Consider the following 19120-nt stretch of genomic DNA (forward strand, 5'->3'; position numbering starts at 1 on the left):
GTTTTCCACGACTTAACACCAGCATGGGCAACCTACTTCAGACAACCCTAGCACTGGTATTGTAACAGTATTACATAATCCTGCTCAGAACAGATCTACGGAATGGGGTGCTTAGTATAGACACTGCTGCAGGTATTTAGCAGTCTAGGTTGGAGTTCTTTAATTTAGTAATCTTGGAGGATCTGAACCAATGTCAACAATGGTAGACAACACAAGAAATTTCTTTCTGGGAAAGGAACTCCAGCCTCTGATACAGTGGATCCTTTTTATGTTACCATTAGAGGTAAGCATTTCAAGGACTTAAATAAAAAGTGAAACTGACAAGATAGTTTTAAAATTTAAAAAAAAAAAAAAGCCATACCCGCTTTGACTTTCCAGAGACTTTATTTTGAAGTCTACTGCAGTTGGCACTGATTTGGTAATTAATACTCTTAATTGTTTTTCCATTTTGAAGAAGAGGATGAGCTTCTGCCAGCGTGATGACACAGATTCTGCAAGGAAAGTTACAATTACCTTCTGTACTTAAGCTTCATCCCTGGGATTGTTTAGCCTTTTAATATGCAAATAACTCCCTCCCGCAGTGGGTTAGTTCTGTGAAAGGCAATATTTTCTTATTCAACTCAGCTGCTACCGAGGGCATGTCTTCACTACATCATTCACTCAGGCTCTTCATGGGGTGTTGCCCCTCATGCACAAAACCCAACTTTAGTGAAAAGTTCAACACTTGTGGCACCTTAGAGACTAACATTTATTAGAGCATAAGCTTTCGTGAGCTACAGCTCACTTCATAAATGCATCCGATGAAGTGAGCTGTAGCTCACGAAATCTTATGCTCAAATAAATTTGTTAGTCTCTAAGGTGCCAAAAGTACTCCTTTTCTTTTTGCAAATATAGACTAACACGGCTGCTACTCTGAAACATGGTTCATCAACTGGTTCATCTGGGACTGCAGGCTAAAACTTCTGAGCCTTTCACTAGGGTTGCTCACGTTCCCCCTTTGTAGTGAGCACTTAGGCTAAGCCACTCAAGTACTGACAGTCCTCCAGTACCTTCCCACAATTCACTGGGAAAGAACGAGAGCAGTGGTCCCCAACGCGGTGCCCGTGGGTGCCATGGCAATGTTTCTTGCCACTACCACTTCTCAGCGGCATTTCAGTGGCAGGGTGTCTGGCATCCCCCAGACTCTTCTGGGAATGGCAATATGCTATTCCCACAAGAAAGGTTGGGGACCACTGAATCAGAGGCTTAGCTTACAACAGAGCAAAGGACCAGGAGGTAAAGCTCCAGAAGTTTTAGCAGCCACATGGTTAAGTGCAGCACCAATGCAGAGATAGTAATTCAGGTATGGTTTCACTATGTGGCTGCTCACACCTCAGTGCCAATCATTCAAGTTAACTTTGCAGTGAAGATACACCCTGTATGTCAACTATACCTGCTTCCTTCCATGACAAGTTTTATATATCCATTGCCCCGTTCTTACATTTTAAAATTACAACTGCAGAGCCAAATGCAACCCTCATTTCCATGTGTGTAACTCGAAACTTTGGGGATTGCACAGTTGTATCACTAGCTGGAAATTGGCCTGCAGATCTGTCATCACTGATACACAATTCATTAATGACAGGTTTCAGAGTAGCAGCCGTGTTAGTCTGTATTCGCAAAAAGAAAAGGAGTACTTGTGGCACCTTAGAGACTAACAAATTTATTAGAGCATGCTCGGGGGTCGCATAACTAGTTATAATATATATATATATATATAGTTATATATAGTTGCATAACTCTAAGGTGCCACAAGTACTCCTTTTCTTTTTACAATTCATTAAGCATCCATGCTTTATTTTCAGATGGCAGATTGAAATTGCAAAGCAGGTAGTTAAAGCCATCTTTTTACTTGAAAACTGAACAAGTTTTATACAGATGCCATATAAGAACTGCAAATAGGAAATTTCACAGGTCGTTTACGAGTGAAATCTATCAAACTATTATGACAGCAGTAGCAAACTTACTCAACTGATGGATCAGCCAGAGTCACGGTATGCCAATTTCTAAATGTCACACATCCGCATTGCAATCTATGCTATTTTTAAGTGATCTTTCCTCAAATGCAACAGCAAAGTTTTCTTGATGACAGTATCACCTCTGTAAGGTATTTCCTTGTTTTACACATCAACATTGAATTTTATAATGTATTTTAAGATCACCAGCTTTATGAGTTCTAGAAAACACTCAAAAAGAAAAGGAGTACTTGTGGCACCTTAGAGACTAACAAATTTATTAGAGCATAAGCTTTCGTGAGCTACAGCTCACTTCATCGGATGCATTTGGTGGAAAAAACAGAGGAGAGATTTATATACACACACACACAGAGAACATGAAACAATGGGTTTATCATACACACTGGAAGGAGAGTGATCACTTAAGATAAGCCATCACCAGCAGTGGGGGGGTGGGAACCTTTCATGGTGACAAGCAGGTAGGATAATTCCAGCAGTTAACAAGAATATCTGAGGAACAGTGGGGGGGGAGGTGGGGGGAGAAATAACATGGGGAAATAGTTTTACTTTGTGTAATGACTACTCCTTTCCCAGTCTCTATTCAAGCCTAAGTTAATTGTATCCAGTTTGCAAATTAATTCCAATTCAGCGGTCTCTCGTTGGAGTCTGTTGTCCCTCCACCCCCACGAACATGATACAGTTCTGTGGTGACCTAGAATCCTATTTTCGACGTCTCAGACTCAAGGAATATTTCCAACACACCTCTGACCAACATATTAACCCACAGAGACCTTCCTGCCAACACTACAAAAAGAAGGATTCTGGGTGGACTCCTCCTGAAGGTCGAAACAGCAGCCTGGATTTCTATATAGAGTGCTTCCGCCGATGTGCACGAGCTGAAATTGTGGAAAAGCAGCATCGCTTACCCCATAACCTCAGCCATGCAGAACACAGTGCCATCCACAGCCTCAGAAACAACTCTGACATCATAATCAAAAAGGCTGACAAAGGAGGTGCTGTCGTCATCATGAATAGGTCGGAGAATGAACAAGAGGCTACTAGGCAGCTCTCCAACACCACTTTCTACAAGCCATTACCCTCTGATCCCACTGAGAGTTACCAAAAGAAACTACAACATTTGCTCAAGAAACTCCCTGAAAAAGCACAAGAACAAATCCGCACAGACACACCCCTAGAACCCCGACCTGCGGTATTCTTTCTGCTACCCAAGATCCATAAACCTGGAAATCCTGGACGCCCCATCATCTCAGGCATTGGCACCCTGACAGCAGGATTGTCTGGCTATGTAGACTCCCTCCTCAGGCCCTTCGTTACCAGCACTCCCAGCTATCTTCGAGACACCACTGACTTCCTGAGGAAACTACAGTCCATTGGTGATCTTCCTAAAAACACCATCCTAGCCACTATGGATGTAGAAGCCCTCTACACCCACATTCCACACAAAGATGGACTACAAGCCGTCAGGAACAGTATCCCCGATACTGTCACGGCTAACCTGGTGGCTGAACTTTGTGACTTTGTCCTCACCCATAACTATTTCACATTTGGGGACAATGTATACCTTCAAATCAGCGGCACTGCGATGGGTACCCGCATGGCCCCACAGTATGCCAACATTTTTATGGCTGACTTAGAACAACGCTTCCTCAGCTCTCGTCCCCTAATGCCCCTACTCTACTTGCGCAACATTGATGACATACTTCATCATCTGGACCCATGGAAAAGAAGCTCTTGAGGAATTCCACCATGATTTCAACAATTTCCATCCCACCATCAACCTCAGCCTGGACCAGTCCACACAAGAGATCCACTTCCTGGACACTACGGTGCTAATAAGCGATGGTCACATAAACACCACCCTATATCGGAAACCTACTGACCGCTATTCCTACCTACATGCCTCTAGCTTTCATCCAGATCATACCACTCGATCCATTGTCTACAGCCAAGTTCTAAGATATAACTGCATTTGCTCCAACCCCTCAGACAGAGACAAACACCTACAAGATCTCTATCATGCATTCCTACAACTACAATACTACACCTGCTGAAGTGAAGAAACAGATTGACAGAGCCAGAAGAGTACCCAGAAGTCACCTACTACAGGACAGGCCCAACAAAGAAAACAACAGAACGCCACTAGCCATCACCTTCAGCCCCCAACTAAAACCTCTCCAACGCATCATCAAGGATCTACAACCTATCCTGAAGGACGACCCATCACTCTTACAGATCTTGGGAGACAGGCCAGTCCTTGCTTACAGACAGCCCCCCAATCTGAAGCAAATACTCACCAGCAACCACACACCACACAACAGAACCACTAACCCAGGAACCTATCCTTGCAACAAAGCCCGTTGCCAACTCTGTCCACATATCTGTTCAGGGGACACCATCATAGGGCCTAATCACATCAGCCACACTATCAGAGGCTCGTTCACCTGCGCATCTACCAATGTGATATATGCCATCATGTGCCAGCAATGCCCCTCTGCCATGTACATTGGCCAAACTGGACAGTCTCTACGTAAAAGAATGAATGGGCACAAATCAGACGTCAAGAATTATAACATTCAAAAACCAGTTGGAGAACACTTCAATCTCTCTGGTCACTCGATCACAGACCTAAGAGTGGCTATACTTCAACAAAGAAGCTTCAAAAACAGACTCCAACGAGAGACTGCTGAATTGGAATTAATTTGCAAACTGGATACAATTAACTTAGGCTTGAATAGAGACTGGGAATGGATGAGTCATTACACAAAGTAAAACTATTTCCCCATGTTATTTCTCCCCCCCCCACCCCACCCCCCACTGTTCCTCTAATATTCTTGTTAACTGCTGGAATTAGCCTACCTTGCTTGTCACCATGAAAGGTTTTCCTCCTTTCCCCCCCCTGCTGCTGGTGATGGCTTATCTTAAGTGATCACTCTCCTTACAGTGTGTATGATAAACCCATTGTTTCATGTTCTCTGTGTGTGTGTATGTAAATCTCTCCTGTGTTTTTTTCCACCAAATGCATCCGATGAAGTGAGCTGTAGCTCACAAAAGCTTATGCTCTAATAAATTTGTTAGTCTCTAAGGTGCCACAAGTACTCCTTTTCTTTTTGCGAATACAGACTAACACGGCTGCTACTCTGAAACCTGTCATTAAAGAAAACACTCAGATGGTGAATACTAGAATAGGACAATTCAGTAAAAGTTGAAGAGGCATCAAGGCTATGAAATGAGAGTACAGCTAGCTAAAGTTCTAGAAATGAGTTAATCCCCTTTAATTAAGTGTTTTGGTACATTTTAAGAAGGAGTTTCATGGAGCTGACTAAGCTTTATTATAAGAGGGAATGTTTCTCAAATGAGAATCAAATAGACTTTAAATTCACTCTATCAAGACTAATAATGTTACAAAACATAATTTTGTATCAAAAATACATTGGAAACTGTAGGGCCTGTAGATTATGATGTACAATCATTGATTTTTAAAGGCAGATTAAGTCAAAGTGCAGTCTAGGCATTATCACCTCATAGTAGTAATATGCACATATTAAAAGTGAATTGGCTGTGTAACATCAGGCCTAGAGCTGAAAACCTCATTCCCTACAAAAAGCGGTGTACACTAGGGTAGTACCCAATAGAAAATATGCCATGGACCTGATACAGGATTATGCTCAGCTTTTGTTTTTAAAAAAAGTGTTTCTAGCCCTTATGATTAGGGCTGTTGATTTAATCGCAGTTAACTCGTGATTAACTCAAAATTAATCATCATTAAAAAGATTAATCGCACTGTTAAACAATAGAATACCAATTGAAATTTATTAAATATTTTTGGATGTTTTTCTACATTTTCAAATACATTGCTTTCAATTACAACACAGAATACAAAATGTACAGTGCTCACTTTATATTTTATTACAAATATTTGCACTAAAAATAAAATTGTATTTTTCAATTCACTTCATAAAAGTACTGTAGTGCAGTCTATCATGAAAGTGCAACTTACAAATTATTTTTTTTGTTACATTACTGCGCTCAAAAACAAAACAATGTAAAACTTAAGAGCCTACAAGTTCACTCAGTCCTACTTCTTGTTCAGCAAATCGCTAAGAGACATGTTTGTTTGCATTTACTGGAGATAATGCTGCCCGCTTCTTAATTACAATGTCACCTGAAAGTGAGAATAGGCGTTTGTATGGCACAGTTTTAGCTGGCGTCAAAAGTTATTTACATACCAGATACACTCAAGATTTGTATGCCTCTTCATGCTTCAGCCATCATTCCAGAGGACATGCTTCAATGCGGATGACACTCTTTAAAAAATAATGCGTTTATTAAATGTGTGACTCTCCTTGGGAGAGAATTTTATGTCTCCTGCTCTGTTTACCCACATTCTGCCATATATTTCATGTTACAGCAGTCTTGGATGATGACCCAGCACATGTTCATTTTAAGAACACTTTCACTGCAAATTTGACACCAATGTGAAATTTCTAAAGATAGCGATAGCACTTGACCCAAGGTTTAAGAATCTGAAGTGCCTTCCAAAATCTGAGAAGGATGAGGTGTGGAGCATGTTTTCACAGGTCGTAAAAGAACAAACACTCCAATGCGGAAACTACAGAACTGAACCATCAAAAAAGAAAATCAACCTTCTGATGGTGGCATCTGATTCAGATGATGAAAATGAGTATGCATCAGTCCACACTGCTTTGGATTGCTATTGAGCGGAACCCATCATCAGCATGGACGCACGTCCTCTGGAAGGGTGGTTGAAGCATGAAGGGACATATGAATCTTTAGCGCATCTGGCACATAAACATCTTGCAATGCCGGGTATAACAATGCCATGCAAACACCTGTTGTCACTTTCAGGTGACGTAAACAAGAAGCAGGCAGCATTATCTCCTGCAAAATGTAAACAAACTTGTTCAGCCAATCGCTCAGACAAACAAGAAATAGGACTGAGTGAACTTGTAGGCTCTGAAGTTTTACATTTTTATTTTTGAGTGCAGTTATATTTTTGTACATAATTCTATATTTGGAAGTTCAGCTTTCATGGTGGAGATTACATTATTTGTATTAGGTGAATTGAAATTTTTTTTTTACTGTGCAAATATTTGTAATAAATATAAAGTGAGCACTGTACACTTTATATTGTGTGGCAATTGAAATCAATATTAGAAAAAGTAGAAACCATCCAAAAACATATAAATAAATGCTAATCTAGTCTTCTTTAACAGTGCGATTAATCATGATTAATTTTTTTAATCGCTTGACAGCCCTACAAACAATATAAAAAAGCAGAACAATACGTGAAGAGGAACAAACACATGTTGTATCCCAAAATAATGAGAACTGAGCGGGGCATACGAGTTGAAGATGTCAGCCGTGAAAGACAAGCACAGCCAAGTAATTGAGGATGAACAAACAACGTAAAGAATATTTTGAAGAACTGTGCAACCTGCAGAATACAGTGGACGAAACTGTCCTGGAGACGCTCCCCAGTACAAACAAGGGAGAGCAGGTGCCAGAATTTTTAGACGAAATAGCAAAAATCTTGATAGAAAGTTTGAAAAATAAAAAGATTCTGGGAAACAACAACAACATAGCATTTTCTCTTGTGGAATAGCTCTGTGGTTAAGTAAATGGGGGGAAAGTGATAATAGTACCAATCTATAAAAAGAGAAGACTAAATGCAAGAACTATAGAGGAACCAACTTATTGAGCATACCAGGAAAAGCATTCACTGAGATGCAGCAGAGGACAATGAAAAGGTACGTGGAAGCAGCACTTGCAGAAGAATAGGCAAGACTTCAACTAAGAAACTATAACAGATCAGCTAATTGTGATGAGACATATCAGAGATGTATACAAAACACAACTAAACCTGTTACAACTACTTAAACTTCATACAAGCTTCTGATAGTATTTGGCAGAAGGCATTATGGCAAGTTTTGAGAACATATGTATCCCTGAGAAATCAAACTGATAGAAGACATCTACAGCAAGTCAATAAGTGTGGTGAGAAAAGACAAGAAGTTGATGGAATCGTTCAGGATGACTGTAGGAGTGAGACAAGGATGCATGCTGTCACCAGATTTGTTCAGCATGGTACTGGAAGCAGTAATGGCTGTAGCACTGAGAGATTAAACGGAAAAAGTTATGTGGAACAACAGAAAATAACCTTAGATTGGCAGATGTTACTAACCTCATACCATTGACCAATTAAGATTTACAGAGAATTTGTAGAAGGTAGACAAGGAAAACAGAAAATCCAGATTGAAGATCAGTAGAGATTACAAAAATTATGGCAATTGGAAGACACAAGGAAGAGGTAAAGTCAAAGACAAAGAACTAGAATAAGGGGAAAAATATGTACCTTGGAGAACTACTATCAAACAATGGGAATTATGAAGACATAAGAAGAATCAGACTAGCTGCTACTGTACTCAGAAAAGCTGCAAGATCTGGAAGGCTAATGACATTTCAATAGAAATAAAAATTAGTGTATATGAGACCGTGCCATGTCAATACCACTGTATGGGTTGGAATGTCTGGGCTCTGAGGTAAGCTGATGAACGAAAGTTGTCGACTACAGAAATGAACTGGCTGAGAGTTTCAGGACAGCAGAAAATAAAAATTTAAGTTAAGAAAACAGCTAGGACAAGAAATGACACTGTTGCAAAAGATTCAAGACAGACAACTACAATGCTTTGGACATGTGTCAAAAAAAGACCTGGAAAGTATACCATACCTGGTGATTCACACCCAGAGTGCAAGGAACTAGAAATAGAAGAAGACTGAGAATGTGCTGGATGAACACAGAAGAAAAAGTTTGAGACTAATTAACCTGTGAAGTGTGTACAAGGCCAAAAGAGTTGAAAGATTGAATTCAATACCATTATTACTTCTGAGCAAACAGACAGGAATTGAAAAACAAGAGAAATGGCTGGTGCCACAGAGTACATGAGGCTCTGCTATTAGGAAACCTCAAATACATAAGGGCATATCTACACTACAAAATTTGATCAACGTAAGTTAGGTTGATCTTCAGCTGCCACAGCAATTAAATCAACTACCCTCCTTCTGCCAGTGGTGTGTGTCTTCACCAGTAGTGCTTGCACCAACTGAAGTGGGGCATTGTGGGGCACTGACAGCTACATGGGGCTCACAGCTGGAGCCCTCAACCCCCCCAGGACAGAGCTCAATTTCACAGCAGAGAGCCTACCACCAGTGAAATTGACATTCTTGTCAGTTTCACAGTTGCTATTATTTCACATTCATCCTGGGGCTGACAGCTTGATGGGAAGGGGGGGCACCTGCTGTGAGCCCCTTGCTGGGCTGACGGCCAACAGGAGATGTAAGTCATGCAGTGTCTGTTTAAACACTGCATCACCTTAACTACATCGACCTAAGTGCTACGCCTCTCGGGGAGGTGGAGTTATTACATCGCTGTAGTGGACAACTTACATCAACAGGAGCACCACTGTAATGTAGACACTTGAGTTAGGTCAGCGTAAATAGCCCTACCTCGACCTAACTCTGTAGAGTAAACCAGGCCTAAGCAAACCACCACATAACTGAGGACTAAAGTCTAGAGAAGAGGCATCTTTGCTTAAACAGCTAAAAACGAAGTTGATTCTGTTCCTTCACACATCAAGCATTGCAGGGAGATGAGCAGTGTACTTGAAGACACTCAGTAATGCAGATTTGTACGTCCAGTGATTCAACTATAATAGAATTGATCTAATGTTTGTATGAATCCTCGAGATGACTGACCATCATGGCTTAAAGGGGTTGAGCTTAATACCCAAGCTCTCAGAGTGTCAAATTTAGACAAGAAAACCATTGGCAAAAAATAAAATTTATATAATAGCACCAACTCTAATCATTTTAGATGGAGAACATTTCACCTTAAAGAAAACAGTTAAGCACAGCATGCTGAGACAGCAATGTGGCCAATGAAGCCATCAATGTGAATAAATACCAATCTCCTCAAATGTTAAAGTCAAAGACAACGCACACCAGGGTCGCTGACACTTGAGCCCTAGTCTCTAAGACACCCTTCCTCCTCCTCAGAAAGAGACTCTGACAACTCAAAAGCAACTTTATCTACACTTTATCTAGAAGGGTCTGAGAAAGGCAGTGTTGTAGGGAGCTACTTCAGTTCACCACAGAACTAGGGAAACCAGGGAAAGAATACAGAAATACTGCTAAAGCCACAGGGTCTAGAACCAGCCTGAGCAGCTGCAGTTCCAGTAGGAGGAACACCTATAATACCATTATTAAGTGCCATCAGAAATTAAGTGAAACAATGTTCTTGGGTACCCAACCCTCGCAGCTGGTCTCAAAATGAGGCCAGCCTGCTAGTATTTCAATGGGCCAAAAATCTTTGAGACCTAAGGCAGATCCAGCTTCTCCAACAGCAACTGGAGAATAACCATTTTCCCAAAAGTCTGCCTGTGGCATGACAGATCAATAAGCAAGGCTAAAGTACACTCCTGGGGGAATTCTGTGCCACTGCATAACTTGTGCAGAATTAATGTTCTGCACAGAATTTTGTTGTTCCGCCCCAGAACTGGTGCTGCAGAGCTGCTGGCTGCCACTAGGGGCCATTGAACCCAGCAGAGCCCAGCTCACAAATACAGGACACTGCTGGGGGAGAGGGGAGGGAAGGCTGCTGGGCAGCTGTGGTTCCTGGCACATCCTGAAGGAAGAAGGCACCATGCAGGAAACTCCATACAAGCCCGAGACTCAGCATTAGGATGTTTTTCCTTTGAATCCTTAGGCTCTGTGCAGTAGGGACCGTGGGTGTCTGGGCTTGGGCCTACTCAAGCTGGGCTCTGGGGGGTGGGTGTGTGGTCTTGGGGGCACCATGCAGCTGGGCTCTGGAGGTAGAGAGTGTGGGTGTCTGGTCTGGGGCATGACCTGCAGCTGGGCTCAGGGGGTGTAGGTGTCTGGGCAACCTGCAGCAGGGCTCTGGGGGGCAGCTGATGCAGATGTGTGGGCCAAGGATTGCCCCGCAGATGGGCTTGGGGAGGGGATGTGTGTGTCTGAGACCAGAGGGGCAGAGTATTCCCCCTAAAATATGCCCAGGTGGCACATGTTAAAACACCCAAACTGAGGCACCCAACAAAAGCATAACAGAGAAACAGGAAATGGGTTGTCATAGGGGCTTCTTTAACACTCTACTTCTGGGGGAATTGGGTTTTGTTGTCTCTATTGTTACAGACATACTTGCTGACAGGTATTTGAAATAAATTACCAAAAGGATTGAAAATGGTGTGATAGTCTTATTTTGACAAAATATACAGAATTTTGCAGAAATTTAAAATATTGTGCACAGAATTTTAAAATTTTTGGTGCAGAATTCCACCAGGAGTAAAAATAGTCCTCAGTCAATAGAAAAGGTTCTTTGGCAGATATTTACAGCCAGTATATAGGAGTGTTTTATGCAAGGTGAGAGGGCTCTATCTTGCTGCTGCCTAAAATTGCTTCCCGGGCAGCAGCAGAAGTAGGTTGACCTGATTATACTACTTTGAGTATATGGCCCTATGGGTGTTCCACCACAGCATGCCTGTGCACTCTCAATCAGAGAGCACAGAATGTGCAGGCCTGTGCAGAGGAGTCCTCTTACCTCCAAACAAGGGCATATAAGGAGGTGCAGACCACTGCCACCCAGTTCCTTCCCAACTGCCTATGGCTTGAAACAGAGTGGTTGCATGTCTGTTGATTCTCAGCTTCCTGCCTTTGTTAGTATACCATTTTAGTCTTTGCTTTTTCCATTTACTTTATTTAGAAGGGTCCCTCCCCCAGCTTCTTTTATTGGTCCATTATCACCCAGGGTTATGCCCTGGCATGGGTCTTTTCCTATTAGTGACTGGCATTTGAGCTGAGGCCAGCTACATTCAGGAACACTAGAGACAAATGTCATCCTCAGTTGCTGGAAACCCTTCAGAAGAGGAGCAGCTCTAACTGCCCACTACTACTTTGCTCTTGCTTGAGATGCAGTGTGCATACCATTAAGAACAGGAAAAATGTCTACATCGCATCTGGAGAAGACAGGAAGAGGAAAAACACAGAATGGCATTGGCCCTTCTGCAGAAGAAGAGAAAGAGAACAAGTTCTACCCCCTCTCAACAGCTAGGAGTGGTCAAGGACATTTAGGCCTCCATACCAGGCCACTGCATTTAGACCTGGCTTTGGGAATAGGGCAGGGAGAGGATATTGATATTTTCATGGGACTAGCCTTATTAGAGCAAACCTTATTAATAATATACTCATCTAAAGGGTACAAAATAAAGCGCTGAATACAAAAGATGCTGACAATATAAAAAGGTTACAAGTGACTATTTCCCATTTCAGTTTATTTTCAGTGTTGATAACATACGCAAGAAGAGAAATTATTTTTTCCATTTAATGTCATTAAAGCAACACTTTCATCTTGAATGTTAAGTATCCAAGTTGGATAAAAAGCCCTTTAATAGCATATCTAGTGTTCTTTCTTGGAAGTGGGTTTTTTTTGTTTTGTTTTTTTTAATCAAGTTATATTCAGGGAGAGAGATTGGGTGGGCCCAAGAACAGCAAAATAGGCTCCCCTCTCTATGCACATATGTGTCTGCCTGCTCTTCAGCAGCAGCGTAACTCCTCTCTGGGAACTGCAGAGGAGTCCCTGCAAGTAAAGAACTACCCACTCCTTTCCTCCCCACGACCCCACCCCACTAATTCCTGCTTCATATAGGGATCCGGAGGGTTCTCTCTGTGAACTCCCTGCTTGAGAGAGTGAAGAGGGCTCCCCAGGCCTTTATGGACTTCTGTTACTCCCCAGCCCCATTCATGGGGATAGTGACTGAAGAAAGGGATTGTGTGAAACCCAATGTTTCAGTCCTGTTGAAGAATAGGGAGTGCATGGAGCTCCCCATCCCCTTGTTCAGGAACTTGGAGAGGAAGAGGTTCTCCGCTTTGGAGGAAGCCCCAAGTACCAAAGAGTTTTAGAAGTAGGAATAAATAGCTCCTAATCCAATTTTAAAAGATTAGCTGAATCACTAGTTTGTTAATGTACTCTGTACAAAGCTGAGTATGAACTAATATGACTGTTTTCTACTTTATCATCGGCCTTATGATTTCTAGCAGGACCGGAAGATCAGAGTTGCAAGCAGACAAAGGAACAGCAGGAGTCTTCAACAGCTGTTCAATGTGACTGGTAAAGTTTTAAAAAGAGGATGTGTGTCCCTTTTGCTTCTTTGTGTTGTAAGAAACAAGACTGAAATGAGGTTTTCTGCTGTGTATTTTTCTAAAGTTCTTGATTTGTACCCAAGAAAGATCAGGAACATTAAGTCTATTTTGACAGGTTTCAGAGTAGCAGCTGTGTTAGTCTGTATTCGCAAAAAGAAAAGGAGTACTTGTGGCACCTTAGAGACTAACAAATTTATTTGAGCATAAGCTTTCGTGAGCTACAGCTCACTTCATTGTAATGCATCCGGTGAAGTGAGCTGTAGCTCACGAAAGCTTATGCTCAAATAAATTTGTTAGTCTCTAAGGTGCCACAAGTACTCCTTTTCTTTTTATTAAGTCTATTCTTCCCTATTGTGCTGGAAGACTTCAAAGATGTGTGTCAGCTCTCACACCTTAACTGGAAGGAGAAATAAATCAACAACATACATCTTTCTTCCAAATGTTTATTGGTGTTACATGTATAAAACAAAACAAAGTTGAATCTCTTGGCCTCAATTACTCAGCTTGCAGTGACTTAACTATTTAGATTGTGGCTGTGCCCAAGATGTGCTTGGTACATATCCTTTGTACTGTTAATTTTACAAGTTCAAGTAACCATAAAACGTTCCAGGGTAGACATGACCTGATGCTCTAATATTTTAAAAAAAAATCAGAAAAAAACCAAACAGCCTTTTTTGAACAAAGTTGGGCACTTTTTATACTTGAAAGAAACAAAATAGGACCCAAGTCCAATATCCTCCCACCCTGGAAGGTTAATTTTTTTTCTCATTTAATACAACTACTTAATACTTACACTTTTTGTCAGAATCAGAGATCCAATCATAATATTAGAGCACAGACTGCTTCTAAAAAAAGTGTTCCCTGTGTGTCTTCCCATAGTACTGATCTTCATGTTCTGATAGGCACCATCCAGATGCCTTCCTTGGTCTGACCCAGTATGGCCATTCTTATGTTCCTTATTGTAATTACTACAATTGTAGCCTCAAGAGATTACACAGCTTCTCAATTCATAAAAGTTTTAAAATATATTCCAATCTTTTTAAATCTGCTTTAAAAATTTTTTTTTATTTAAGCTAAAGTCAGTAGCTTTCCTTTAAAAAATGGGCCTCATTGGAAAGTGGCATCATGGGACTCAATGTCAGCTTAGTGACTTTTATACACATTATTGAAACTTTTACAAGTTACAATAATTTTACAGGTACCCACCCTGCAAACCTTGCCTGGGCTCTGAAAGTCAAGTTATGTTCTGCCTTCTCGTGCATAAATCGCTAGTAGTAGAGGTTCTGCAGTCAATGAGTAGCCCTATGGGTTAACAACTGTAATTTTGTATTCAGTTCTGTTGAGAATGCAGAAGAAATTGAATCCAACTTACACTCTGAGTTGTGCTGACTACAGGACTAAGAGAACTACAAACTTAACTAGTTTAAGCAGACGCAATACCCAAAAAGAGAGCTGTTAAGTACCCTGATACCATTCTTACCCAATGATTTTCATCGTAAAACCTCATTTTAAAAATGGGAGGTCATTTGTTCATACTTGCAACTTATAGGAGACATACTCAGCAACATCACTAAAAAATTTTAAAATGAGACTTGTATTACAGAATAATTCCTTAAACGTTTTTGGCCCAAATGCTGTCAACTGGAGTCAGAGTAGGTATATTATGACCAAATATAAAAACCATCATAATATCTTCTGATATTTAAAAAAAGTCCAAAATATTTTAGTAAGAGAAGATACTTTACATTTATATATTACAACCATCAGAAACTAAAATTAACTGATCTAGTAATTTGCATTTCACTAGACTGATGAATTTCAGTTTTAGGTTATCATACACTAGCAAAATACATATTCCAAATTTATACCAACAAATGGAAATATGTCAGTAAAAAGGCTTGTTGAAAAAATTTCAAAAATACTCATTCATATTAGGTTTTCTAATATTAAAACCTAAATATTGTGTCTGATTTACTTAGCTATGTACTTAGGGTAACTAAAGTGTTAATAAAGAGGCTGTCAAAGAACGATGGTGCTTACTCTGAAATACAAAGAACCCAAATATCCTTTCAGTGTTGAAAAGATTAGCTCTTTATTAAAGATGTGTTTTCAAACTAGTAGTGCAAAACAAATATCCTAAGAACTTAACCAGATTTTACTTACCTATTAGAATGCTGCAATATACAGTGGTCCTCACATAGATTACCCTTAACATCTGTAAAAAAGAACCAAAACCAATCACGACACTAAGCTAGAAACATGCAAGAACCAATACACTGAAACGTATTTCTGCATACTAAGATGGACTTATAGTTCATGAAGTAGATTCCTAAACACTTCAGTGGAGGTTTGAAGATGATGAAGAGCAATCTCTGTGCCTCAGTTCCCCCATCTGTAGAACAGGAGTCATATTTTCCTCCTTTGTAAAAGCTGTGGCAGACCCACCCCAGAAACCTCCCCCAGATACAAGAAGCTCAGCAGCCTTCCCTGCTTCCTGCCCCCACCACTCCTCAACTGTGAGTGAGGAGTCACTGCTGCTCCCCAATCCACCCAACCCCCTTGCAACTGGACCTCCCATACCCAGATACCCCTGCCAAGCCTCAGCAGGTACATCCAGAACCCCCCTAGCCCTCCATACCCAAACCCCATCCCAGTGAACCTCAACCCTTGCATCTGGAGCCCTCTGCACCCAGACCCCCTGCCTCCAAACCCCCATCCCTGCACCAAGACCACCCCCCACTGAGCTCCTTTCACTCAAACCCCAACTCTGATGTCCCTTCCCCTGCACCACCCTGAGCCCCCACACCACTGACCCCCAACTAGCTGTACCCAGATCCCTGCCCCACCAAGCCCCATTCTCCCAGCAATCAGACCCCACTGCTGAGCCCCAGCCAGCTTCACCTGGAAGCCTTTGCAGAGTCCCACTGCCCCTGCACCTGGAACCTCCCTCCCCCCACCCCGAGCCTCTGTGCATCCACACCTATACCCCCCACTGAGCTGCCTGCACCCAGACAGTCCCACACAGAACACTCTCACCCCACACCTAGATTCCACACACACACACTGAGCCCCTCCAAACTTGGATTCTGCCTGGTTGAGCCTGTCTGCCCCACACCTGGTGTGCCTGGAGCAGAGGGGCAGGGCCCCAGGGCATTTCTAGGGCAGATCCAGGCCTTGTGCTGTGTCAGGATCGGGTGCAGCCTCACCACTGAGTCTGTGTCCCAGGGGTGGGGAGGCTGTTGGATGATCTCCCACCTTCAGCAAGCCAGTGGCCTGCACTCCCCACTGCCATGGCAGAGCCTCTACATTTATTTATTGACAAATAAAACTTGCAGAATTTTAAAATTTTGTGGACAGAATTTTTAGGTTTTGGTGCAGAATTTCCTCAGGAGTACGACATTAACTCCCCACTTAACATCCTCTCGCTTAATATTGTTTCCATCTTACATCCCTGCTCAATTACAGAACATGCTTCATTTAAAGTTGTGTAATGCTTCACTATAACGTCCTCTGGCTGCTTGCTTTGTCCACAGCTGACAGCCCTCCTATCAGCTCCTCTACGCCCATCCCCACAGTGCTTCCCACCTGCCTGCAGACCCTACAGATCAGCACCTTCTCCTGCTCCCCCCACCTCCTGCCCGTGGCAATCAGCTGGCTTGCGGCAACCGTGTAGCCAGGTGGAAGGAACGGGGGGAGCGATCCAAAAAAAAGGCGCCACCCATTGTGGCACTTTTACTCACCCAGCGGCGCTAAGGCGGTGGGCCCTCATTTGCTCCGGGTGTCTTTGGCTGCACTGAAGGTCCTGCCGCCGAAGACCCAGAGCACCCCTGGGTGAGTAAAAGTGCCGCAGCAGGTGGCGCCTTTTTTTTTTTTTTTTTGGATTGCTCCCCCTGCTCCCTCAACAGGTGAACATTTAAAAGGCAACAAGATGTTGACAAGGCACCACCTGTGCTCAATGGGGGAGCGCTGCAGCCCCGCTCCCCTCTAGCTACACTACTGGCTTGCAATGTTCAGGAGGGAGGGGGAGGAGCAAGGATGCGGTGTGCCTCCCCCCTCCCTCCTACCTACAGAAATCAGCTGGTTTGCAGCACTCAGGAGGTAGGGGGAGCCTGCGCACTGTGTCCTTGCTCCTCCCCACCTCCTGAACACCACAAGCCAGCTGATTGCTGTGGGCAGGAGGGGGGGGGGGGGGAGAAGGAGTTAGGACATGGGGGAAGGAATAAATGGGAAGGGGGGGAGAAGAGGCAGGTTAAGGGTGGCGGCTTGGGGGATGGGGTGGAGGGGGCGGGCCAACCGAGGGTTGAGCCCCCGGCCCCTTGTGCTTGCAGAGTAGGGAAAGCTGCCACTGTGCTTCTCCTAGCCTACAGCACCTTCAGCCTCCTTGCCTGCCTTATTGTCTCCAGTGCCAGTGGGCTGTGCCTGAGTGGGGTAAGGCGAGGGCACCTCCCAACAGTAGTACTATATGGCGCAAAAAAAAAAAAAAATTTCCCTGGAACCTAAACCCCCCTATTTACATTCATTCTTATGAGGAAATTGGATTCACTTAACAGAGTTTCACTTAAAGTTGCATTTTTCAGGAATATAACTGCACTATTAAGTGAGGAGTTTCTGTATTTGTATTCTCACAGCACCTCGCAGCTCCAGTGACAGAAGAACACCTCAGGGCACCAGCTGATGTACAACACAGAACAAAGAGGCAGCCCTGCAGGCTCAAGGAGTTTACAATCTAAGTATAAAACAAGAGACAACAGATGGATACAGGCAGACTAGCAAATGAGTCCAAGAAAACCAGGAGACAACAGTGGTCAGCATGAAAGGCAGCTGTCTCAGCACAGCAGCAGGGAGTGTTTTGTTCTTACCCAAATAGTTAGATATGCAATCCTTACTGCGGGCTCAGGTAGACTGGAACAAAGCTGCCTTACAACGCTGACTTTTATTCTCTCCAGTTTACTGGAATAGGCTGTACCGGTATAAGGCACCTCTGTCCCCAGACATCTGCATCTACACAAGGAAGTTACCCTGCTTCGTTTCACACGGACGCACTTAAAGTAACGGCACAGACCAGCCCTCACGTGACAAGGGCAGTATGTACACCACCACCCCGCCCCCCAGCACTAACAAAACCCGCCCACCCAAGCTCAGTGGGGCTTTCAACTGGGCGGCCTGGCTCACCCAAGCCAGGCTCTCACGCCAGCTGCGAGCTCAGCCCCTTGGCAGGGAGGGCAGCGGCTAAGCCGGGAACGAGCTGACAGCCCGGCCGCGGCCGAGGGACGCGCCCCCGGGAGCCGCAGCGCACACGCACAGGGGCCGGTCGCGCCCGGCGGGCTCTGCACGGGAGCGAGGCGGACCCTGGGCCGAGCTCTACCACCAGCCCCCGCCCCCGGGCGGGCTTAGGGGGGGCCCGGCCCATCCCCCCCGTTACAGGGTTGGGCCCCGTTCCCGCGCGACCCCCCCGCGGGGGGGAGGGGCAAGTACCTGGCTTGTACCAGCGCGTGAAGTAGCGCTCCGTCACCCCCGGCGCCGCCGCCATGCCCGCTCCGACCTGGCGGCGGGCGCCTCGCCCCCTCCAGTCACGGGGTCACCGCGAGCCAATCAGCGGGCGAGTCCCTTCCTGGCTTGCGTCCAGGCGGGCGGGGCCCCTGCCCCTGCCCCTCGGCGGGAAGAGCCGCCCCTCGTTCGGCGCCGCTGAGACACGTGCGATGGGCGGTGACCCACCAGCACGTGGCTTCTCACCCGCAGCCGCGAGAACGGCTCGCGCTCCGCGCTGGGCGGTTACGCCCCTGCTCCGAGCTCGTTCCCGCCCTGGGCGGTGAAAGAGCGCGCCACGAGGGGCCTGTTTGGAAATCGGCCGCCGCGTGCACCATGAATGCGGGCCC

At 44.1% G+C, this 19120-nt stretch overlaps 1 protein-coding gene across 2 annotated transcripts in view; it reads right to left on the reverse strand.

Moving 5' to 3' along the window:
* Positions 1-18867, reverse strand: part of ABITRAM (actin binding transcription modulator) — a 35431-nt gene extending 16564 nt beyond the window's left edge. Inside the window, exons 1-3 of one of the 2 annotated variants that reach the window (XM_038389748.2) lie at positions 18720-18867; positions 15408-15459; positions 362-491 (exon numbers count right to left, since the gene is read on the reverse strand). In XM_038389748.2, the coding sequence (XP_038245676.1) occupies positions 362-491; positions 15408-15459; positions 18720-18774 (237 nt within the window). In that variant the 5' untranslated portion in view covers positions 18775-18867. The remainder of the gene's footprint in view (positions 1-361; positions 492-15407; positions 15460-18719) is intronic. The other variant, XM_038389746.2, reaches the window with a different exon arrangement.
* Positions 18868-19120: the final 253 nt, after the last annotated feature.

This window comes from Dermochelys coriacea, chromosome 2, assembly GCF_009764565.3.
Source record: "Dermochelys coriacea isolate rDerCor1 chromosome 2, rDerCor1.pri.v4, whole genome shotgun sequence".
Lineage (NCBI taxonomy): Eukaryota > Metazoa > Chordata > Testudines > Dermochelyidae > Dermochelys > Dermochelys coriacea.